The sequence below is a fragment of the Anomaloglossus baeobatrachus genome, chromosome 4, assembly GCF_048569485.1.
Source record: "Anomaloglossus baeobatrachus isolate aAnoBae1 chromosome 4, aAnoBae1.hap1, whole genome shotgun sequence".
Taxonomy (NCBI): domain Eukaryota; kingdom Metazoa; phylum Chordata; class Amphibia; order Anura; family Aromobatidae; genus Anomaloglossus; species Anomaloglossus baeobatrachus.
Window position 1 is genome coordinate 72,958,489 of NC_134356.1, and position 26,169 is coordinate 72,984,657.

Consider the following 26,169-nt stretch of genomic DNA (forward strand, 5'->3'; position numbering starts at 1 on the left):
CACTGTGCTGGTGGGGGGTGGCCAGCACTATTTTGGGGGGGACCTGCACTATGCTGGGGGGATGGCCAGCACTATGTTGGGGGGGGGCTGCACTATGTTGGGGGGACTGCACTATGCTGGGGGGATGGCCAGCACTATGTTGGGGGGGGGGACTGCACTATGTTGGGGGGACTGCACTATGCTGGGGGGACCTGCACTAAGAGCAGCACAGGCACAGAAATTCTCTCATCTATAGCAATGCATCAGGGTAGGGAAGCCCCATCAATCCTGAGCACAGGACTCTAAAATATCCCATCTGCATGGAGCGGTGGCAGTTGTGCGCCCCTTTACACGTCTATGGGACTGCCGTAATACAGTGCTTAGCTTTATAGTCCCATAGAGAATGAATGGTGCAGAGGTGCTCATACCACCGAACCACCCCTCCATTGGGCATTGCTAGGATGCCAGCGCTCAGCCAGCAAGTTATCTCTTGAATGGGTGCTAAGTTATCGGAAATAACCCTTTAATCCATGCTGAGATTTTCAGAGCTGAAATTGGCTTGCGGTGCACATTTTTCCCTTGTGAAGCAGGGGTTAAATCTGTGAAGACTGCATTTTACAATCTGCATAACTGCATTAAAAAAAATCTGCAAATATCTTTAGATTTTGTAAGCTCTTATTTTCTAGCTATAGTGTGATATTTCTGGAGTCTGCGATATCACTGTATAGAAAGCTGTCCAATCATATATATTATTTTTTATTATTATAGCGCCATTTATTCCATGGCGCTTTACATGTGAAAAGAGGCATACATAGACATGTACAATACTCATGAACAATACAAGGCACAGACTGGTACAGGAGGAGAGAGGACCCTACCCGCGAGGGCTCAGTCTACAGGGGATCGGTGAGGCTACAGTAGATGCGGGTAGAGCTGGTTGTGCAGCGGTATAGTGGACTGAGGGGGATGGGTGAGGATACAGTAGGTGGGGGTAGAGCTGGCCGTGCAGCGGTATAGAGGAGTGAGGGGGATGGGTGAGGATACAGTGGGTGCGGTTAGAGCTGGCCGTGCAGCGGTATAGTGGAGTTAAGGGGATGGGTGAGGATACATTCGGTGGGGACACAGCTGGTCGTGTAGCGGTATAGTGCATTGAGGGGGATGGGTGAGGATACAGTAGGTGGGGGTAGAGCTGGCCGTGCAGCGGTATAGTGGAGTTAGGGGGATGGGTGAGGATACAGTAGGTGAGGGTAGAGCTGGCCGTGCAGCGATATAGCAGAGTGAGGGGGATGGGTGAGGATACATTCGGTGGGGACACAGCTGGTCGTGTAGCGGTGTAGTGCATTGAGGGGGATGGGTGAGGATACAGTTGGTGGTGGTAGAGCTGGTCGTGTAGCGGTGTAGTGCATTGAGTGGGATCGGTGAGGATACAGTAGGTGGGGACACAGTTGGTCGTGCAGCAGTCTAGTGGACTGAGGGGGATGGGTGAGGATACCAGGGCTGTGGAGTCGGAGTCGTGGAGTCGGAGTCGGAGCTCATTTTGGTGGAGTTGGAGTCGGTATAAAATGCACCGACTCCGACTCCTAAAATATATAATAAATTGGGGACAGGAGTGCAATGCAGAATGTGCTGAATATTTTACTAAATAACAACATTTAGTATAATGCTTATATTTAAGTGAAAAATTTATTGTAGTACAATGTGAACATCAGACATTTAATTGTTTTTATGATACAATAATCAAGATATTTGGATAGAACATAAAATATTTATTGGAATACAACTTTAGAACACAAAAAAACTAATAAATTGTAAATATGTAATATATATAATATATATATATATATATATATATATATACAGTGTATATATACACACACAAGATATATATGTAATCTACTGTATATTACATAGTGTATTACATATTTACAATTTATTACAGTTTTTTGTGTTCTAAAGTTGTATTCCAATAAATATATTTTATGTTCTATCCAAATATCTTGATTATTGTATCATAAAAATTATTAAATGTCTGATGTTCACATACACATATTCATGTACTACAATAAATTTTTCACCTAACTATAAGCAATATATGTAGGAGTCGGAGTCGGAGCCGGAGTCGGAGTCGGTGCAAGAGAATTTGAGGAGTCGGAGTCGAAGGTTTGGCTTACCGACTCCACAGCCCTGAAGGATACAGTAGATGAGGGTAAAGCTGGTCAACAGCGGTATAGTGGACTGATAGTTAATGAAGGTTGTAGACTTATCGGAAGAGGTGGATCTTCAGATTCCTTCTGAAAGTTTCGATGGTAGGGGAGAGTCTGATATGCTGGGGTAGAGAGTTCCAGAGTATGAAGGATGCATGGAAGAAATCTTCAAAGTGTTTGTGAGAAGAGGAGATAAGAGAGGAGTAGAGAAGGAGATCATTTGAGGTTGTGTTTAGGTAAGTATCGGGAGACTAGGTCACAGATGTAAGGAGGAGACAGGTTGTTTATGGCTTTGTAGGCCATGGTTAGGCTATGTGCACACTAGTGCGTTTTACCCACGGATTTACCCGCGGATTTGCCGCGGAAATTTCTTGAGAAATGTCTGCAATCTTTGTGCAGACATTTCCCAGCAAATCCTATGTGAAAAAAAAAATAGCTGTGCGCACACTGCGGATTTTTCTCAAGAAATTTCCTTGAGAAGAATTTCTTGAGAAAATTTCTTGATAAAATGAGCATGTCAATTCTTTTCTGCAGGTACCCTGCGGATTTCGGCAGTACAGCCTGCAAAATCCGCAGGGAACAACCTGCGGGAAAATCGCGGCAAACGGATTTACCGCGGATTTGGTGCGGATTTTTTCCGGAGGTCTGGAAATCTTCCACTCCCAGAAGTTTCTCAAGAAATTTTCTTGAGAAACTTCACAGTTCTAGTGCGCACAAAGCCTTAGGCTTTTGAAGTAGAGTCTTTGAGCAATGGGAAGCCAGTGAAGGGATTTGCAGAGACCAAGGAATAGCGAGGAGAGAGAAGGATTAATCGGATGGCAGAGTTTAGGATAGATCGGAAGGGTGCAAGAGTGTTAGGAGGCCACAGAGCAGGAGGTAGCAGTAGTCGAGGCGGGAGATGATGAGATATATGGCGGCATCTCAGGAATATGCTCCACCATTAAAATGTAAAGCCATACTGTCATCACACAGAAGGCAGCTGCTGCTGCGCCTCATAGCCGCTATTTGTGCAGGGCTTATATCGGCTTCACAGTTAGGACAGGATGTATTAAATTGGCGCTTTATTCATTTATATTGAACGAAGGCCTTGGACATTTTGTGGGTCGAAAACTATTCCTGTGTGCAGATTAGTGGACTTTACAAATGTTTTCTGGCTGTGCCTTGAGCCTGGCGGTGCAGCCACTAAGGCCACGTGCACACACTGAGCATTTGCTGAGTTTTTTACCTCAGTATTTGTAGCCAAAACCAGGAGGGGGTTACAAAAAACAGCAGTGGTGCCCGTGTGTGTTTTATACTTTTCCTCTGATTGTTGCATCTTCGTTTTGGCTACAACTACTGAGGTAAAAAATACTCACCAAATACTCAACGTGTGAATGTGGTCTGACAATGGAGCAGGTTTGCCCCATGCAACGGCTGCCATGTGTGGGCTCAGTTTAAGAGTCCAGCAGAACTTTTTCCTCAGAAGTAACAGCATATTATAGCATATCCTATTGTAGTGTCCTAGTAGCCTGACACCGTTCATGAGTGCAGCTTAGTCTCGATAGGGCGGGTGTCATGGCCTAAGGGTCTGTATTGAAGCTTATTTAGTCAATGAATGACATCGGATCCCTTCAGGAAAGGGACAGGAGCGTAATTTGCTGCAAAGCAGGGTGTTAGTGCGTAAAATTCATGTATGTTACTTACAAACTGCACCGGATTTGTAGCTAAAAATCCCTCACAAATCTCCAAAGTGTCCCAGAAGTGAATGTTGCACACCACACCAGGCCGAATGTATACTGTGAGCAGTCTGTGTGGCCTAAACAAGCTACCATGGCCTGCAGCATCTCCAGACTTGTCTTTTGATAAACACATAGGTATATCCTTGGTTGGCAATTACAAAGGAGCTGCCAGCAGTGGATCTTGATGATTAGTGCACCCGAGTGAATTCAGCGTGACATTCCCCAGACGGCTAATGTGTGTGTGTGTGTGTGTATATATTTATACACGAGTATATAAGTGATGAGCAGAACGTTCTAGTGGTGATAGAAACTCCGTTCTCACCTCTCCTTTGTTCTTTTCTATCCCTTACTACCCTGAACAAAAATATAGACTCATCACTTTTGTTTTTGCTCCCGTTTTTTCATGAGCTGAACTCAGATATAAGGCTTTTTATAGCTAAACAAAAGGCTTTTTCCTCTTAAGTATCACACATTTGTCTAAATCTGTGTTAGTGAGTAGGGATGATCAAATATTCGACTTTGCGAATATTTTTCGAATAGGTCGCCACTATTCGCGAATATTCGATGAGCAATGTAAAGGGTGCTTTACACACTGCGACATCGCTAGCGTTCTCGTTAGCTATTCGATCTGCCGAGATCGCACATGTGACCGGTGCTATAAAACGACCTATGTGCGATCTCGACAGATCGCATCTGCGATCTGGCGTCTCACATCGCTAACGAGATCGCCACCGATGTCGCAGCGTGTAAAGCACCCTTAAGTCTATGGGAAACCCGAATAACAACTATTCGGTACTATTCGGGCTTCCCATAGACTTACATTGCACATCGAATATTTTCATATCGGCGACCTATTCGGAAAATATTCGCCAAGCTGAATATTTGAGGTATTTGATCATCCCTATTAGTGAGCACTTCTTCTTTGTTGAGATAATCCATCACCTCACAGGTGCGGTATACAAGATGCTGATTAGACAGCAGGATTATTGCACAGGTGCGCCTTAGGCGGGCTTTGCACGTTGCAACATCGGTAACAATGTGTTACCGATGCTGCAGCGATAGTCCCGCCCCCGTCGCACGTTCGATATATAGTGAAAGCTGCCGTAGCGATTATTATCGCTACGGCAGCTTTACACGCACATACCTGCCGTGCGACGTCCCTCTGGCCGGCGACCCGCCTCCTTCCTTAGGGGGCGGGCCGTGCGGCGTCACAGTGACGTCACACGGCAGGCGGCCAATTGAAGTGGAGGGGCGGAGATGAGCAGGATGTAAACATCCCGCCCACCTCCGTCCTTCTAACGGGAGGCAGGTAAGGTGAAGTTCCTCGCTCCTGCGGCTTCACACACAGCGATGTGTGCTGCCACTGGAGCGAGGAACTACATCGTACCTGTCGCTCCCCCGGCATTATGGAAATGTCGGAGGCTGCAGCGATGATACGATGACGACGATTTTGCGCTCGTTCATCGTATCATCTAGGATTTACACACTACGACATCGCAAGTGACGCCGGATGTGCGTCACTTTCGATTTGACCCCACCGACATCGCACCTGCGATGTCGTAGTGTGCAAAGCCCGCCTTAGGCTGGCCACAATAAAAGGCCATTCTAAAATGTGCAGTTTTACAGTATTGAGAAGTTCTAGGGGGGGGTCAGAAAACCAGGCAGTATCTGGTGTGACCATCATTGAAGAAACAGTTGGAAATTTTCACCATTTTCCTCACACAGTGTAACACATCTCTTTCACATAGCGTTGATCAGGTTGGCGATTGTGGCCTGTAGAATGGTGGTTCACTCCTCTTCAGTGGCTGTGAAGTTGCTGGATATTGGCAGGAACTCTTGGACACGTTGTCTTATACACCGATCCAGAGCATCGCAAACATGCTCAATGGGTGACCTGTCTGGTGAGTATGCTGCCGTGCAAGAACTGGGATCTTTTCAGCTTCCTGGAATTATGTACAGATCCTTACAACATGGGGCATCATGCTGCAATATGAGGTGGTGGCCGTAGGTGATTGGCACAATTATGTGCTTCAAGATCTCGTCACGGTATAGCTGTGCATTCAAAATGGCATCAATAAAATGTATCTGTGTCCATAACGTACGCCTGCTCACACCATAAACTTGCTGCCACCATGGGCCACTCGACTCACAACGTTGACATCAGCACACCACTCACCCACACGACACCATAGGCACAGTCTGCTATCTGCCCTGTACAGTGAAAACTGGGATCATCCATGAAGAGAACACCTCTCCAACTTGCCAGATGCCATCAAATTTGAGCATTTGTCCCCTCAAGTTGGTTACGATGATGAACTGTAGTCAGGTGGAGACCTCAATGAGGACGTTGAGCAACAGATGACCTTCCCTGAGACGGTTTCTGAGAGTTTGTGCAGACATTCTTTGGTTTTGCACCGATTGTTGCAGCAGCTGTCCTGGTGGCTGGTCTCAGGTGATCTTGGAGGTGAAGATGCTAGATGTGGAGGTCTTTGGCCGTCTTTGACCGGTGTGGTTACATGTGGTCTGAAGTTGTGAGGCCGGTTGGATGTACTGACAAATTCTCTGAAACGCCTTTGGAGATGGCTTATGGTAGAGAAATGAACATCGAATTCACAGGCAACACCTCTGGTGGACATTCCTACAGTCAGCATGCCAATTGCACTCTCCCTCAAAACTTACATCTGTAGCATTGTGCTCTGTGATAAAACTGCACATTTTAGGCTACTTTCACACATCAGATTTTTTCCATCAGGCACAATCCGGAAAAAAAACGGATAAAACGTATCCGGTGCCAAAAAAAAGGATCAGGTGCATCAGTTTTTGCATATGCTGCACCGGAACCGTTGCATCAGGCACACGCCGGATTATGCCTGATGCCAAAAAACTGATGTGTGAAAGTAGCCTTAGGCGGGCTTTGCACGTTGCGACATCACAAGCCGATGCTGTGATGTCGCACGTGATAGTCCCCGCCCCCGTCGCAGTTACGATATCGTGTGATAGCTGGCGTAGCGAAAACTATCGCTACGCCAGCTTCACATGCACTCACCTGCCCTGCGACCGTCGCTCTGGCCGGCGACCCGCCTCCTTCCTAAGGGGGCGGGTTGTGTGGCGTCATAGTGACGTCACACGGCAGGCGGCCAATAGCGGCGGAGGTGCGGAGATGAGCAGGATGTAAACATCCCGCCCACCTCCTACCTTCCGCATATCCTACGGAAGCCGTGGTGACGCCGGTAGGAGATGTTCCTCGCTCCTGCGACTTCACACACAGCAATGTGTGCTGCTGCAGGAGCGAGGAACAACATCGGACCGTCGCGTCAGCGTAATTATGGATTACGCCGACGCTGCACCGATGATACGATTACGACGATTTTGCGCTCGTTAATCGTATCATCTAGGCTTTACACACTACGATGTCGCTTGTGATGCCGGATGTGCGTCACTTTCAATTTGACCCCACCGACATCACACCTGCGATGTCGTAGTGTGCAAAGCCCGCCTTAGAGTGGCATTTTGTTGTGGCCAGCCTAAGGCACACCTGTGCAATAATTATACTGTCTAATCAGCATCCTGATATGCCGCACATGTGAGGTAGATGCATTATCTCGGCAAATTATGACGCGTTTCACTACATTTCTGTTTAACGTTTTCAATAAAGATTTACTAATTTTATTCTAGTCTCACTGGTGGTCCTTAGTTGCTCCTGTTGTATTTTATTACACCTTTTAGCTTTCCAGATGAGTACTATGTACATTCAGTTGGTAAATGATCTTTATTATGGGTTTTTAGGTTAAAGTTACACAGGAGGTGAAGGTCCGGTTTGTGGAGCAGCTGTCGAGTCTCCAGAACAAGCAGCAGCAAGACACCGAACTCCTGGAAGACATCAGGTAAGGAGTGATGGAGTGTTACGATTTCCATCATTAGTTGTATTCCAGTATTAATGCACAATTTAAATTTGGGTACCTTTTTATGTTTTCTTTGAAAAACTTATTTTTGTCACATGATTTCATTAAAAATTTCGGAGTAATAGATTTCTACAAACTCTAAGTATCACAGAATATGGTAACAGCGAATCCGCCAGTGAGCTCATCTGACCACAGAGTCCATAATCCTTATCTCTCCTCTCCTGAACTCTCGTTGATTTATGACCAAATGAAGTTTCATTTTTCAACTTGTTATAAATCAGTTTGGAGGGGAGAGATAAGGGTTATGGACCCTCTTGTCAGACAAGCTCACTGAAGGGTTATCCTATTGTCTCGTTCTGTCATGTGGTCCGCCGAGCTCACTGACAGATTAGGTTGTTGGCTCTTTCTGCAGCCAGGTTTGTAGTGTGTTATATAGAGGCTGTAGAAGCTAAAAGGTTCAAAATGAATCGTTATGGGGGTACAGTTATGTACCAAATTTGGTTAAGTAAAAATATACGCACACAATAAAGTAATGACCTATCTAATGCACCAGTATCAATATCATTTGACCAAGAAACACTTTTAAAGGGAATCTGTCAGGTGATTTTCTAGTACAATACTAATGTTATCTTTAAATAGGGCTTAAGGAGGCCTTTCAGGATCAGTAATTTTTATTGCTTTACATCATCCTGTTATCTTTTTGTAAGCGCCATAGAATTCAGTGTGAAGTAGTAACTAGTCAAGCATATGTCAATACAAACTGCATATGCCCTGCTTCCTCCTCTCGCCTCTCAGTGTTTGCATCAGTGATAGTAAATCTGAACTGAATTTGCACCCATACTCCCTCCCACCTCTTAGCAGTGATAGTGAATGCACTGGGAGGTGGGTGGGGGGAGCAGTGAATATGTAAATTGTGTTTACATACACTTGACTAGTGTGAATAAAGGTACTGGTACACTTAGCGACACTCCAGCGATTCCACCAGCGATCTCACCTGGCAGGGATCGCTGGAGCGTCACTACATGGTCGCTGGTGAGCTGTCAATCAGGCAGATCTCCACAGAGATCAGCCACCAGCGACCCGTGTAACGACGCTGTGCTTGGTAACCTAACATAGGGTTACTAAGCAAAGCGCTTTTCTTATAGTTACCCGATGTGTACCTTGGCTACGTGTGCAGGGAGCAGGGAGTCGGCTTCTAGAAGCTGCGGACGCTGGTAACCAAGGTAAATATCGGGTAACCAAGCAAAGCGCTTTGCTTGGTTACCCGATGTGTACCTTGGTTACCAGTGTCCGCAGAAGCCGGCTCCCTGCTCCCTGCACATTCAGTTCGTTGCTCTCTCTCAAACACAGCGATGTGTGCTTCACAGCGGGAGAGCAATGACCAAAAAATGGTCCAGGACATTCAGCAACGACTGGCGATTTCACAGCAGGAGCCAGGTCGTTCCTGGATGTCACACACAGCGACATCGCTAACAAGATCGCTGTTGCATCACAAAAACCGTGACTCAGCAGCAATGTCTCTTAAGGCCCCGTCACACTAAGCAACATCGCTAGCAACATCGCTGCTAACGAACAACTTTTGTGACGTTGCTAGCGATGTTGCTGTGTGTGACATCCAGCAACAACCTGGCCCCTGCTGTGAGGTTGTTGGTTGTTGCTGAATGTCCTGGGCCATTTTTTAGTTGTTGCTGTCCCGCTGTGAAGCACAGATCGCTGTGTGTGACAGCGAGACAGCAACAACTAAATGTGCAGGCAGCAGGAGCCGGCTTCTGCGGAGGCTGGTAACCACGGTAAACATCGGGTAACCAAGAAGCCCTGTCCTTGGTTACCCGATATTTACCTTTGTTATCAGCCTCCTCCGCTCTCACTGTCAGTGCCGGCTCCTGCTCTGTGCACATGTAGCTGCAGCACACATCGGGTTAATTAACCCGATGTGTGCTGTAACTAGGAGAGCAAGGAGCCAGCGCTAAGCATTGTGCGCTGCTCCCTGCTCTGTGCACATTTAGCTGCAGCACACATCGGGTTAATTAACCCGATATGTGCTGTAACTAGGAGAGCAAGGAGCCAGCGCTAAGCATTGTGCGCTGCTCCCTGCTCTCTGCACATTTAGCTGCAGTACACATCGGGTAATTAACCCGATGTGTGCTGTAACTAGGAGAGCAGGGAGCCAGCGCTCAGTGTGCGCTGCTCCCTACTCTCTGCACGTGTAGCTCCGTGCGGTGGTAACCAAGGTAAATATCGGGTTGGTTACCCGATATTTACCTTAGTTACCAAGCACAGCATCTTCCATGCGGCGCTGGGGGCTTGTCACTGGTTGCTGGTGAGCTCACCAGCAACTTGTGTAGCGACGCTCCAGCGATCCCTGCCAGGTCAGGTTGCTGGTGGGATCGCTGGAGCGTCGCAGTGTGACATCTCACCAGCAACCTCCTAGCAACTTACCAGCGATCCCTATCGTTGTTGGGATCGCTGGTAAGTTGCTTAGTGTGACGGTACCTTTAGTGAGACATGGCCTTAAGACACTGAATTCCAAGGAGCTTACAGCAAGATAACAGGATAAGGTAGAGCAATAAAACTTACTGATCCTGAAAGGTCTGCTTAAGCCCTATTTAAGATAACAACATTAGTAGTGTACTACAAAATCATCTGACAGATTCCCTTTTAAAGGTGTTTCTTGGTCAAATGATATTAATATTGATCCATTAGATAGGTCATCTATATCAGATCAGTGAGGGTCCAGAACTTGGCACTTCCACCAATTAGCTGTTTTTAGAATATAGCTGCACTGCAAAGCTACATTGTACAGTGTAGCTGCCGCTGCCAAGTGCTGTGGTTCAGCTCCCACTGACCAGAATATGAGCTGCTCTGCCGTCCCCCACCGTGTTTTGTTTGTTCGCTGCCCATGAGGAATTCACTGTAGGGAATTCTCTTTTTGAAGAATGTGAGAAAAATAGGTGAACCAAGAGAAAATAAATTGAAGCTGTTCTGTAGCACCTTACAGTGGCCACTACATATTAAATGTATAGTGTCAGTGCAGTGCAGCTCCATTCAATGTGATCTGGCCACCGCCGCAGCTAATCAGGCGGGTTGTCAGGAGTTAGACCCCCACTTAAATCACTGGGTCGAAAAGGGGTTAAACATTTTTGCATTTTCATTTTTTCCCCGTCTTGTTCCAAGAGCTATAATTCTTATTTTTCTGTACACATAGGCGCGTGAAAGTTTGATTTTTGCAGGACAAGTTGTACTTTCTTCAGCGCTCTATTGGGAGACCCAGACGATTGGGGTATAGCTACTGCCCTCCGGAGGCCACACAAAGCACTACACTAAAAAGTGCAAGGCCCCTCCCCCTCTGGCTATACCCCCCCGTGGTATCACGGGTTCTCCAGTTTTCAAGCTTTGTGCGAAGGAGGTCAGACATCCACGCATAGCTCCACAGATTTTAGTCAGCAGTAGCTGCTGACTATTTCGGATGGAAGAAAAGAGGGCCCATATAGGGCCCCCAGCATGCTCCCTTCTCACCCGTGGATGGTGTTGCAAGGTTGAGGTACCTATTGCTGGTACAGGGGCTGGAGCCCCACATGCTGTTTTCCTTCCACATCCCCTTGTAGGGCTCTGTGGAAGTGGGATCCTGCCGGCCTCTAAGCTCTGACGCCGGGCTCCATCCACAGACCCAGTTGAACCTGATGGATACGGAGCAGGAGTACAATCAGGGACATGGCCCTGCATCATACAGGTACTCTGTGTCCCCGGCAGGCACAGACACACTCCGGGCTGGCTGGGTGTTGTAGTGCGCCGGGGACCGTAACGTTGGAGTTAGTGTTCCTACAGTTTACTGGGGGACTTGGTGTTGTGGGAACGCAGCGCCGACCCCCACTGGACCGGGCGGCGCTGCTGTGACTTGTGGTGCGCCGGGGACACGCCGACCGCGCTTTTACGGCGGCGGCGTTTATAAATCCAGTCCCCGGCTTTTGCGGCCTAGCTCCGCTTCGTTCCCGCCCCCACCCTGTCAATCAGGGTAGGGGAGAGACGCTGTTTCGCAGCAGCGACGAGGGCTGGAGCCTGATTTACATGCTCCAGTCCTCTCACTAGGCACAGAGGGAAGCAGGCTTCCCGCTCTTAGTCAGGAACGCCCAGGGCCCGCCCCCCCTCCTCTCCCAGGACGCCGGCAGCCATTACGTGCAGTCTGGCTGGAGGAGGGACGCAAGGCTCTGGGAGACCTGGACTAGGGGGCTTTTGGAGAACACACACCCGCTCTTAAGCGGGCGGTAAGCGGCTTTTCAGCTGGCCCCTCTAGTGCCTCAGTGTGTATTGGTGTACTGTGTCACCAGATATATATATATTTAGTTATTTCTTGCACTGTGAGGTCGCTTCCTGGCTAGACCCCAGATCGCTCTGAGGAGGCAGCAACATGTCATCCACAAAACGCAAGGCTGCCAAGGCTAGGGCTGTGTACACTGCGTGTGCTGCATGTGGGGCTGCTCTACCAGCAGGTTCCAAAGACCCCCATTGTGTGCAATGCTCAGATCCGGTGCTGCTTCGCCAGCCGGAGTCCGGAGGGGTAGTGACCCAGGCTGAGACGCTTGTAAGTCCTGCCCCGGTGTCAGGGACAGACTTTGCAGTTTTTGCTGATGGAATGTCTGTGACTATGGCAAAGATCCTTGAAACTTTGCAATCCATGTCTGGGGCTCAGTCTATGGACACGGCGAGGTCTCTGTCCTCTAATCCCCCTCAGTTGGAATTAGTCCAGACTGCAAGGGGGTCCCCGGCTTCCCAGGCTGAGTATTATGACTCAGATGATAGCCCCAGCCACCCTAAGCGAGCTCGCTGGGAAAGACCCTCAACGTCCTCACACTGCTCAGGGTCTCAGCGCAATCAGTCGCCCTGTGATGCGTCTGAAGAGAGTGATCAGGAGTCTTATCCTGGAACCCCTCTCAATCTGGATACCCCGGATGGGGACGCCATGGTAAACGATCTTATCTCAGCCATCAATAGGCTGTTGGATATTTCTCCCCCAGCTCCTTCTGCAGAGGAGGCAGCTGCAGAGCAGGAGAAGTTTCGTTTCCTCTATCCCAAGCGTAAATTGAGTGCCTTCTTGGATCACTCTGACTTCAGAGAATCAATCCAGAAACACGACGCTCATCCTGAAAGGCGTTTCTCTAAACGTTCTAAGGATACACGTTTTCCTTTCCCCCCTGATGTGGTCAAGCGCTGGACCCAGTGTCCAAAAGTAGACCCCCCGATTTCCAAACTTGCAGCTAGATCCATAGTTGCAGTGGAGGATGGCGCTTCACTTAAGGATGCCAATGACAGACAGATGGACCTTTGGTTAAAATCTGTCTATGAAGCTATCGGCGCGTCGTTTGCTCCAGCATTCGCAGCCGTATGGGCACTCCAAGCTATTTCAGCTGGTTTAGCAAAAGTGGATGCTATCATACATCCAGCGGCGCCGCAAGTGGCGTCCCTTACCTCGCAGATGTCTGCGTTTGCGTCTTACGCTATCAATGCGGTCCTAGAATCTACCAGCCGCACCTCAATGGCGTCCGCCAATTCGGTAGTTTTGCGCAGAGCCTTGTGGTTAAAGGACTGGAAAGCAGATGCTGGTTCCAAAAAATGTTTAACCAGCTTGCCTTTATCTAGAGATAGACTGTTTGGCGAGCCATTGGCTGACATCATTAAACAGTCCAAGGGTAAAGACTCTTCCTTACCTCAGCCCAGATCAAGCAAACCTCAGCAGAAAAAATGGCAGCAGAGGTTTCAGTCCTTTCGAGGTTCGGGCAAGACACAATTCTCCTCGTCCAAAGGGACTCAGAGGACGCAAAGAGTCTCAGATTCCTGGCGGGCTCACGCACGCCCCAAGAAAGCAAATGGAGGAACCGCTTCCAAAGCGGCTACCTCATGACTTCCAGCCCCCCCCCTCCGCATCTCCGGTTGGGGGCAGGCTCTCCCGCTTTTCCGACATTTGGACGTCACAGGTCAAAGACCGGTGGGTGACAAACATTTTGTCTCGCGGGTACAGAATCGAGTTCAGTTCTCGTCCTCCAGCTCGGTTCTTCAGAACCTCCCCACATCCAGACCGAGCAGATGCCCTGCTGCAGGCGGTGGACTCCCTAAGAGCGGAAGGAGTAGTGGTTCCTGTACCGCCTCAGGAACAAGGGCGAGGGTTTTACTCCAATCTCTTTGTGGTTCCAAAAAAGGACGGCTCGTTCCGTCCTGTTCTGGATCTAAAGCTGCTCAACAAACATGTGCACGCCAGACGGTTCCGGATGGAAACCCTCCGCTCTGTCGTTGCCTCAATGTCTCAAGGAGACTTCCTTGCCTCAATAGACATCAAAGATGCTTATCTCCACGTGCCAATTGCTACAGAACATCAACGTTTTCTACGTTTTGTGATAGGAAACGACCATCTTCAGTTCGTAGCTCTGCCATTCGGTCTGGCGACAGCCCCCCGGGTCTTCACCAAGGTCATGGCGGCGGTGGTAGCAGTCTTGCACTCTCAGGGACACTCGGTGATCCCTTACCTAGACGATCTACTTGTCAAGGCACCCTCTCAAGAGGCATGCCAACTCAGTCTACATGCTACGCTGGAGACTCTACAGACGTTCGGATGGATCATCAACTTTCCAAAGTCGAATCTGTCACCGTCACAGTCGCTAACGTATCTTGGCATGGAGTTTCATACTCGAGCAGCGAGAGTGAAGCTTCCGCTGAACAAGCAGCGGTCCCTACAGACAGGGGTGCAATCCCTCCTTCAAGGCCAGTCGCACCCCTTACGGCGCCTCATGCACTTCCTCGGGAAGATGGTGGCAGCCATGGAAGCAGTTCCCTTTGCGCAGTTTCATCTGCGCCCACTTCAATGGGACATTCTCCGCCAATGGGACGGGAAGTCAACGTCCCTGGACAGGAAAGTCTCTCTCTCCCAGACGGCCAAGGACTCTCTACAATGGTGGCTCCTTCCCACCTCATTGTCTCAGGGAAGATCCTTCCTGCCCCCATCCTGGGCAGTGGTCACGACAGATGCGAGTCTGTCAGGGTGGGGAGCAGTGTTTCTCCACCACAGGGCCCAGGGGACGTGGACTCCGCAGGAGTCCACCCTTCAGATCAATGTTCTGGAAATCAGGGCAGTGTATCTTGCCCTACTGGCCTTCCAACAGTGGCTGGAAGGAAAGCAGATCCGAATCCAGTCGGACAACTCCACAGCGGTGGCATACATCAATCACCAAGGAGGGACGCGCAGTCGGCAAGCATTCCAAGAAGTCCGGCGCATTCTAATGTGGGTGGAGGACACAGCCTCCACCATATCCGCGGTTCACATCCCAGGCGTAGAAAATTGGGAAGCAGACTTCCTCAGTCGCCAGGGCATGGACGCAGGGGAGTGGTCCCTTCACCCGGACGTGTTTCAGGAAATCTGTCGCCGATGGGGAGTGCCGGACGTCGACCTAATGGCGTCCCGGCACAACAACAAGGTCCCGGCATTCATGGCGAGGTCGCGCGATCAAAGAGCTCTGGCGGCAGACGCATTAGTTCAAGATTGGTCGCAGTTTCGGCTCCCATACGTCTTCCCACCTCTGGCACTCTTGCCCAGAGTGTTACGCAAGATCAGATCCGATTGCAGCCGCGTCATACTCGTCGCCCCAGACTGGCCGAGGAGATCGTGGTATCCGGATCTGTGGCATCTCACGGTCGGTCGACCGTGGTCACTGCCAGACCGACCAGACTTACTGTCCCAAGGGCCGTTTTTCCATCAGAATTCTGCGGCCCTGAACCTGACTGTGTGGCCATTGAGTCCTGGATCCTAGCGTCCGCAGGATTATCTCAAGGAGTCGTAGCCACAATGAGACAAGCTAGGAAGTCAACGTCTGCTAAGATCTACCACAGAACGTGGAAGATTTTCTTATCCTGGTGCTCTGCACAGAGAGTATCCCCTTGGCCATTTGCATTGCCTACCTTTCTTTCCTTCCTGCAATCGGGGTTGGAAAAGGGCTTGTCGCTCAGCTCCCTTAAAGGGCAAGTCTCGGCACTATCCGTGTTTTTTCAGAAGCGTCTAGCACGTCTTCCTAAGGTGCGCACGTTCCTGCAGGGGGTCTGTCATATTGTGCCCCCGTACAGGCGGCCGTTAGATCCATGGGATCTGAACAGGGTACTAGTTGCTCTCCAGAAGCCGCCTTTCGAGCCTCTGAAGGAAGTTTCCTTTTCTCGCCTGTCACAGAAAGTGGCGTTTCTTGTTGCGATCACATCGCTTCGGCGAGTGTCGGAGCTGGCAGCTCTGTCATCCAAGGCTCCCTTCCTGGTGTTCCACCAGGACAAGGTAGTGCTGCGCCCCATTCCGGAGTTTCTCCCTAAGGTCGTATCCTCGTTTCATCTTAATCAGGATATATCCTTGCCTTCCTTTTGTCCTCATCCGGTTCACCGGTATGAAAAGGACTTACGTTTGCTAGATCTGGTGAGAGCACTCAGAATCTACATTTCCCGCACGGCGCCCATGCGCCGTTCCGATGCACTTTTTGTCCTTGTCGCCGGTCCGCGCAAGGGGTTGCAGGCTTCTAAAGCCACCCTGGCTCGATGGATCAAAGAACCAATTCTAGAGGCTTACCGTTCTGCGGGGCTTCCGGTTCCTTCAGGGCTAAAAGCCCACTCAACCAGAGCCGTGGGTGCGTCCTGGGCATTACGACACCAGGCTTCGGCTCAACAAGTGTGCCAGGCAGCTACCTGGTCGAGTCTGCACACTTTCACCAAGCATTATCAGGTGCATACCTATGCTTCGGCGGATGCCAGCTTAGGTAGAAGAGTCCTGCAGGCGGCAGTGACACCCCCGTAGGGGAGGGCTGTTTTGCAGCTCTAACATGAGGTATCTCTTTACCCACCCAGGGACAGCTTTTGGACGTCCCAATCGTCTGGGTCTCCCAATAGAGCGCTGAAGAAGAAGGGAATTTTGTTACTTACCGTAAATTCCTTTTCTTCTAGCTCTTATTGGGAGACCCAGCACCCGCCCTGTTGTCCTTCGGGATTTTTTTGTTGTTTGCGGGTACACATGTTGTTCATGTTGAACGGTTTTTTCAGTTCTCCGACGTTATTCGGAGTTAATTTGTTTAAACCAGTTATTGGCTTCCTCCTTCTTGCTTTGGCACTAAAACTGGAGAACCCGTGATACCACGGGGGGGGTATAGCCAGAAGGGGAGGGGCCTTGCACTTTTTAGTGTAGTGCTTTGTGTGGCCTCCGGAGGGCAGTAGCTATACCCCAATCGTCTGGGTCTCCCAATAAGAGCTAGAAGAAAAGGAATTTACGGTAAGTAACAAAATTCCCTTCTTTGAATGATACCATCCATTTTATCATGCATTCCAAGGGCAGCAAAATAGCTCAAAAAGCGCAATTCGCAATAGTTTTATGGGTTTTTATTCACAGCTCTCATTATACAGTAAAAATGATGTCAAAATATAATTGCAGGTCAGTACGATTTTGCCAGTATGAAACATGCAGTTTTTCTTATCTATGTGGTGATTTTATTTTATTTTCTTGACATTTCGAAAATAAATTTAAAACATTTTTACTTGTGTCGCCATTTTCCAAGAGCCATAACGTTTTCAACTTTTGGGTAATGCAGATGTATGAGGGCTTGTTTTTTTTGCTTTGTTTTTATTGTTACAATTTTGGGATAGATACGATATTTTGTATTATTGTTTTTTTTTTTTTATATAAATTTTTTTGTGCTATTGTGGCGGCCGAAACCCCCCCCCCCCCACATTTCTGCCTCCTAGACTTTTTTTTTTGTTATGCTATTTATCGGTCAGGTTTATTCATTTTCTGTTTCAATAGATCAGACTTTTACAAAGACAGTGATACCACATAGCTGTATTTTTTTTCTTAAATTTTAATCTGGTAAAATGTTTTAATTTTAACTTTTTATATTTTTTTTATTTGTTTTCATATTTTTTTTTTAAAACATAATTTCTTTTGCTTAATGTCTCACACTTAGCCTTCTATATAGTAGTATGGCTTCTACATAGTCCTCCAAATATTATCATGGTCCCCACATAGCCTTCCATATAGTATAATTAGCACCACATATTCTTCCATATAGTATTATGCACCCTCCATAGTATTCCATATAGTATAATGACCCCAAATTGCCTTCCATAAAAATGCACCCCATAGCTCTCCATATAGTATTTTAAGATCCACATGCGTATAATTGACCCCCCACAGTTCTCCATATATTATAATGCATCCCACGTAGTTCACCATGTATTATAATGCACAACCGTAGTCCTCCAAATAGTATAATGCATATATATTGCCCCCCATAGTCCGCCATATATTAGAATGCACATCCATAGTCCTAAGAATAGTATAATGCATATATTATAATGCTCCCCCATAGTTCTCCATATATTATAATGCAGCCCCCATAATCCTCCTTATATTATAATGCACCCTCATAGTCCTCTATATATTATAATGCACCCTCATAGTCCTCCATATATAATAATGCACCCTCATAGTCCTCCATATATAATAATGCACCCTCATAGTCCTCCATATATAATAATGCACCTTCATAGTCCTCCATATATAATAATAAACTCCACATAATCCTCCATATATTATAATGCACCCTCATAGTCCTCCATATATTATAATGCTCCCCCATAGTTCTCCATATATTATAATGCAGCCCCCATAATCCTCCTTATATTATAATGCACCCTCATAGTCCTCTATATATTATAATGCACCCTCATAGTCCTCCATATATAATAATGCACCCTCATAGTCCTCCATATATAATAATGCACCCTCATAGTCCTCCATATATAATAATGCACCCTCATAGTCCTCCATATATAATAATGCACCCTCATAGTCCTCTATATATTATAATGCACCCTCATAGTCCTCCATATATAATAATGCACCCTCATAGTCCTCCATATATAATAATGCACCTTCATAGTCCTCCATATATAATAATAAACTCCACATAATCCTCCATATATTATAATGCACCCCCATAGTCCTCCATATATTATAATGCACCCCCATAATCCTCCATATATTATAATGCTCTCCCATAATCCTCCAGCAGTGTACTCACTGATTTAAGAAAATAAACTCCCCCTTTTTTCCCCCCGCTGCTGCACCGGTCTCTTTAGCGTATATTCTGCAGCTCTGAATATTTCAGCACAGCGGCCGCACAGTAATGATGTCATCGCGCCTATGCACTGAGACGTCAAAAACAGTTAAGAATGATGAAGGAATAGCGAACTGCTCCCTCTTTGATCATTGCTTTCAACTGTATTAGCATCTGTGATGCCAATACAGTTCAAAGTGCGATGCCTTGCGGGAGTAGTGCACTCACGGGCCCCATAGTGGTTGCTTGGTCTGCCGCCATTGGCGGTATGTCACTGCTCTTGGCCACATGTCTGGCGTTCCTGCCTCTGACACCAGAGTCCTCACAGTGTGCAGTGTGCGCGATGTGAGGATTCACATAGAGGTGACATAAAGTAACTGCAAACTAGTCATTACACCAGACAAGCTTCTTACCCTTCTCAATCCTTCCTCCACTTTGCAGCCGATAGGTAACCCTTAAATTCCTAAATTGGCAGTTTTGAGAAGACATAACATCGGTTGAATTGGAGGAAGCGGCCCTGCGGAATTGCAGCCGTGATCCCGGCTGTAGCTCTCTATGGAGCATACTTTAGCCGTGCTTTCACTTCCTTCCAGTGGGAAGCTAAGTAAACTTTGTAAAATGTCTTTTTTTTATTGAGTGGGTGGATAGCAGCACATTACAGCACTATTCACTTGTTTAAATTCATCCGTCACAGCATTGATTTGCCTGAAAACCGAGAGATCAGGGGGTAACATTTCATTGATCTGTATGAAATTGTTCGGAAATTGCTTCAGTGGATGTATGATAAAGAGCAATCTTCTACACTAAATCATGAAGCAGAAAAAAAAGGTGAGAATCCGGTATAGATGGCAAAGGACGCCACAGGCAAGACCGTTCCCTTACCCACAGAGACCCTGATTTCAGTGATGTATCATTTTACTGGGCTGCTTCCTGCAGTTTTGATTAAAAACGGTTCAATCCATTGCAGATCTACCAGTTCTCTGAGCTTTGTACAACCCAACCCACACCACTGATTGACAGTTTTCTGTGTACACTGTGCATAGGCAGAAAGCTGCCAATCAGTGGTGAGGGTGAGGCTTATACAGAGTTCATGAATATAAAGTTAGAGGACTACATGGTAGCAAGTTCATTAGTCCTCTTCAATGGTCTGCATGGAAAAAATTGCAGCATGCATTACTTTGGTCCAATTTATGGACCAGACTGGTGCATATACAGTAAATACCGTGTTTCTTTGAAAATAAGACACTGTCTTATACTATTTTTTTGCCCTGAAAAATACACCAGGGTCTATTTTCAGGGTAGGGTTTATTTTTTGGGGAAACACAGGTTGGGGGTAACTTTACCCCCAAGAGAAGATGCAGGGAGTTGGAGAAAAAAAGCGCACTCTGGGGTTTTATCCGAGAAAGATGATTAAAAAAAGTTGGAAATGCTCACATTGGTAGGTTGTGTGAGTTTGTTTTACCCCCAAAAGAAGGCGGACACCCCTCCCTGGAGAATCTCACTACCAGACCCCAGCCATCTGTGTCACTCCCACGTCATCCTGCGTTCCACAGCGGGCGCTCCCAGCAGGTCCTCGTACCTTGCACAGATGTTCTTGATGTCTTCTACAGCAGGTCACTCATTGCGTTGCACAGCAGGTCACTCGTTGCGTTGCACAGCAGGTCACTCGTTGCGTTGCACAGCAGGTCACTCGTTGCGTTGCACAGCAGGTCACTCGTTGCGTTGCACAGGAGCTCACTCGTTGCGTTGCACAGCAAGTCACTCGTTGCTTTGCACATTAGGTCCTCCCAGCAGAGCAGGTTCTTGATGCATTTCTCAGTATGGTATCACCAAGTGGGGTGTGTGTGTGTGTGATGTTACTGCGATCAGGTGTGTGTGTGTGTGTGTGTGTGTGTGAGCGGACCTGTCTTTTGGTGGGGATGGGTCTTCTCTCTTTTGGGGGTGTCTTTTTTTTTTAATTTATTTTTTTTTAATGAAGTGTCCTGTATTCTTTAACTTTTTCACCTTCATGGACAATTCATTATTGAACCGCAACTATGGCTTATTTTCGGGGCAGGGCTTATATTTTAAGCATACTCCGAAAAGCCTGAAAATTCCTGCTAGAGAAGCATGGCAGCAGTCAGCTCCTGTACTTGTCCAATTTGTGGCTGAGCACACAGCGCAGCACATGGAGCCATTTATGCCTGTAATTTGCGGACGCCTGAAATCGGCCTTATGCTGAGCAGATGGTGCTGTGTGACTGCAGGAGTTTGTTTAGTCTCTATTGTATGGCCTGTCAGTTGTTTTGTGTCCATTGTTTCGTGTATCCTCCATGTTGTGATACCGAAGATGATGATGATTGTTGTATGTCAAAGTAAATCGGGTTGTTCTCCCTCTCTGTCTCTGTCTGATTCTGCTGAAATTTGCGACAGTCCTGACGTGAACTAACAGTCTGTTGTGCGGTGTTTGGCGTTGCACTTGTTGGATGCCATGGCGACGTCGGACTCTGTTCACACTGTAGAGTCTGACAAGCAGCCTGGAATCCCTTACTTGCATAGCTTGTCTTGGGCGTTTGCTGGGTCTGGCTTCACTGCTCTCCAGGACAGCAGGAGTTAATTCCTGGTGGCTTGTGATCATCTGCTGGGAGCTCAGGCTGCTCATTACCATCCTCAGCCGCCTTCACCCAGGTTCTTATTTCTGGGGTTGAGTGCCGGATATAGCTTCTGCTTCCTCGGTTATCCATTTCTATGGTGATCAACAAGTTGCGGTTCTGCGTAGTGTGAGTTCTCCAGTTGTGCATTTATTTGCTACCCCTTTTGCTTTACTCCCCAGTTCATTTACTGTTCCTCCTTTGTGCTTGAGTGCACAAGTTGTTTTTTTTTTTTTACTCTTATCTGTGGCTATTAGTGGGCTTCTCATTACTGGGCTTCTGTCCCGCTCCCAGGGTAGGGTGGGAATAGTATCAGGGCTCGGACAGGAGAAAGGGTCATGCTGGGGGCTCGGACCTGGCTACCATTGAGCTTCGAGAGAAGGGATAGCGCATGGGTCCCAGTCTTGGGGTCAGCCTAGGAACCCCTGTTCCATCGGTTTATACCCCACAGTCACTTAGGCATAAAGGAGGCTGTGATTAGGGGTTAGGAGACCCACGGTCCGCCTAGGATTTGTGATCTGTACCTGTGTTCATGTATCACCCAATTTTAGGGAAGCAAATAATTATCTTTATTGTCCTTTAATTTTAACCCTAAGCTTAACAGCGCTCAGGATCAGATTACCAGACATCACCCATGATCACTTCTCCTTTCTAAGCACTTCATTATCGTTTATGAGAAAACCACAACCACACGTACATCTAGAGCGGTTCACAATTTGCAATGAAAAGCACAGTTATGGCTCCACCATAAAATGTAATTAATGCTGTATAGTGGCGGTGATCTCAGCGGTATTATTACACTACTAGAAATTAATCATGAAGTTCAGGTATTAAGAAGATGACACTGAGAAGACCGGAGATTCCCATAAGCCCCTGTGTGACGGCCGCACCAGACGTCTCTGCTGTAGAGGAGGATTGGATGTCACGTCGCCCAGGAGTCACCGGTCGCTGTTAGTTGTACCGTCAACGTCAAGAGGAAATATCCTGCCTGAATGAATCATCCGCAGAATCATTTATTTATAAACGCTGCTGTAGCAGTGAAAGCCCATTATAATCTATTGTGTCTGGGATTAGGCTGAGACCGAGACACCAACGTCCAATCACCTGCTCATCGTCACATACAAATATATAATGTATACAGCTATATTATATCATGGGAACAACAAATGCATATAGTATTATAGCACAGTATTCACTAGAAATGAAGATTATGGGTTGTGCGGCATCAAGAGATATTTACCTGTAATGTAATCTAAAACAAGGTTTTCCCCCCTTCATCTGATAGCAGAATAATATAGGGGAAAAGTCCCTGACTCCATAAGTGTATCACTTACTGGGTTGTTTGCTGTAGTTTTGATAAAATTCCTGTTAATCAGTACGAAATGATCACTAAAGGATTAGTAAACTTGCTGCCATGTATTCCTTCATATTCATGAGCGCTGTATAACCCGCCCACACAACTGATTGCTATAGTATACAGAGCTGCCAATCAGGGGTGCGGGTGGGGATATAAAGAGCTAGGCATTTAGAGAAGTGGCAGAAGAAAAACAGGGATTTTATCAAAACTACAACGAGTAGCCCAGTAACTGACTCATTACTGGAATCAGGGCTCTGCCCATACATCATGCTGATCTGAGGTGGAATAGCAAAAACCTGGTGACAGATTACTTTTATGATTGCACACAATTTTTGTTGTTTTTTTGCATATATTTTTTCCTCTACTTATTCTAAGGCTTTGCGCCCACGGGAGAAAATAACCGCGGATTTTGACGCGGAAAACCTGCGGATTTTCTAGATTTTCCAGATAAATCCGCGGGTTTACACAAGTACAGAGACTCCCCATGTTATCCTATCGGATTTAAGGAGTGCTGTATCAATACTGAGGTATGTGCGGCTGTGGCAAATTCTGTGGCTCTCCCGCAGCTGCACGTAACTGCATGTCCATTATTCATGCAGAATTATCTGTGCAATTCCTGCCTTTCCACTATGGAGATACAGGATGGGAATTCTGCACGAAATCCGCACTGTTTCCGCAGGTTTACCGCAACAATTCCGCAGATATACCGCAGCAATGGATAGCTGTGGATTCCGGGGAATTGCTGTGTGAACCTGCGAAAATACCTGCAGAAAAGTCCGCAGGTACGATTTCCCGTGGGCACATGGCCCAAGAGACTTTTTTTTCTCTGTCGCATAGTCGTATGAAGGCTTTTTATGCTGCACAAATTCAATTGAGGTGAGTGAGGCAAGGTGAAGTGGTGAAGAAAACTCCATCTTTGTGATGCAAAGGTGGCTTCTCCAGCATATGAAGGAAAAACTACCCGCTTTGTTAATGTAAGAATGAGGCATATCTGAATAAAACATATGGAAACATGTCAATATGCTAAGAAATCCTAACATTGTATACCTTACACAGAGAGCATTTCAAAAAGTAGGTGATGCACCTGTAATTAGGATTACTTCATTGGAGCTGAGGTGGCGGTTTTTGATTGTCACCCTAACATGATAGAATACTGAATGCTCAATAGACTAAATGGAGGATGTAATAGACTCACTACCAACAATGCCTTAATGATGAAATAAGAAAGACGCAATTTTTCTGTAAGTCTGCATGAAGAATGTTATAAATAATAACCTCTTCTAGATCTTAAAAATTAGAGCCAATTGGCAAGTTTAAAGGGAACCTGTCACCAGTTTTTCCCTATTAAACAAAAAGTATCACCTTCTGCAGCTCCTGGGCTGCATTCTATGAAGGTGCACCTAGTTGCTGGCCCCCCTTGCAGACCCCAAAAATAACTTTCTAAAACCTCACCATTTCCTATTCAAATGACAGATGGGCGGGCTCTATTTCGGCTCCTGTCCCCCCTCCTGCCGCTGTTGGGCGTCCCCCTGTCATGATTTCCATGGATGATGACGCCCCCATCATCGTCCACACTGCTGGCGAAGTCTCGCGCAGGCGCAGTTTGCTGTGCCCCTATCGCGGGCCTGAGCAGAAAGTTTCCCTCGCTCGTTCCGGTGATGTATTATCACAGGCGCGAGATTATGAGCGGGTACGAGGATGACGCCAGCAGCGTGGATGATGACGGGGGCGTCATCATCCATGTAAATCATGACAGGGGGACGCCCAACAGCGGCAGGAGGGGGGACAGGAGCCGAAATAGAGCCCGCCCATCTGGCCAACACAAGTCATTTGCATAGGAAACGGTGATATTTTAGAAAGTTCTTTTTGGGGTCTGCAAGGGGGGTCAGCAACAAGGTGCACCTTCATAAAATGCAGCCCAGGAGCTGCAGAAGGTGATACTTTTGGTTTAATAGGGAGAAAACTAGTGACAGGTTCCCTTTTAAGCATCATTTTTCATTTTCAGCACCATAAAATGAGTTGCGTTCAACTGGTTTTGTCTCTGATCCAGTTTGGCTGTTGAACAGTGTATTTGGCCGACTCACCCATACGTGGGAATGCTGGGCTCGGCTGAGCACTTTGTCCTCTATGAGACTTTTCCGGCAACACGTGGAACAAAAGGATTGCCTTTGGAATTCCAGCATGCCAAACCTTTTCTCCCCAACCGCATATGGGCCGCCATATACATTAGACTGTCGACCAACTTACATTGTTTGTGTACTGGGACCTTGACATGGGATTAAACTTTAAGGCTATGGTCTACCGGTGAGTATGAGGGGCCAGTTAATCTACAGGCTTCAGAGATGTAAATCTTGTGCCATTCAGATGTATCCTTCTCCCAGTGAACATGGTGTAGCAGAGCCCTGCCTGTGCTCCTTTTTTTGTAAATGAGCTAATCATGTAAGTGATGACTGTAATGTTCGTGGGTGCGAACGGGGAGTGGATGATGTAGGGCGCAGCACACAATACCCGAGGGGCATGACTTAGGTGCCCAGCGGGTTTTCACCAGAGCCTCTGATGGTGAGGATGGACTTGGCTGCTGGTAGCCACCAGGTGCCACTCAGGGAGATTTGGTGCTGCGATGGCTGACCCCAGGGGTGCGATCGCTGATAGTCTCAGTCTCAGATTTGTCGGATTCAGCCGTGATGACTGATGTGGTAGGCACGACCGGTATGGATAGATGCAGTAGCGGATACGGCAGGTACAGCTCGTGTGGACTAATGCTGCAAGCGGATACTGCTGGAATAGATTGGTGAAGCATACAGCTGTACGGATAGGTGACGCAGCAGATATGTCAGGTACTGGAACGCAGACGGGTATTAATGATTCACCACACAGCAGTATAGCAGCAGCACAAGGGACCTGACAACTAGCAACTTGTCTCTAAAGGATAGACCACGTTGCCCAGGCACCTCCCATAAGGGCAGGGTGCCTTTAAAAAGAGGTTGGACGGACATCTGTCTGGGATGATTTAGAGAATCCTGCTTTGAGCAGGGGGTTGGACTAGATGACCTAGGAGGTCCATTCCAACTCTAATATTCTATGTTTCTATGAAATACCTAGTAGCTCTCACACAGGCTGAGAAACACTTCCGGGTTAGTGCGCCCTGGCCCTTTAAGAATAGGTGCCCTACATGTGTTCCCAGGCATGCGCAAGCCCTGGGCGCTGACGGCAGGGACCAGGGACGGAGCAGCCAATGCTGAGTGTTTTGCCGTCCC

The 26,169-nt window shown here is 47.4% G+C and overlaps 1 protein-coding gene across 1 annotated transcript in view; it reads left to right on the forward strand.

The window, feature by feature from the left end:
* FCHSD1 (FCH and double SH3 domains 1) overlaps positions 1–26,169 on the forward strand; it is a 231,530-nt gene that overhangs the window by 17,032 nt on the left and 188,329 nt on the right. The window contains exon 2 of the mRNA XM_075344397.1: positions 7,688–7,785. Coding sequence (XP_075200512.1) covers positions 7,688–7,785 — 98 coding nt within the window. The remainder of the gene's footprint in view (positions 1–7,687; positions 7,786–26,169) is intronic.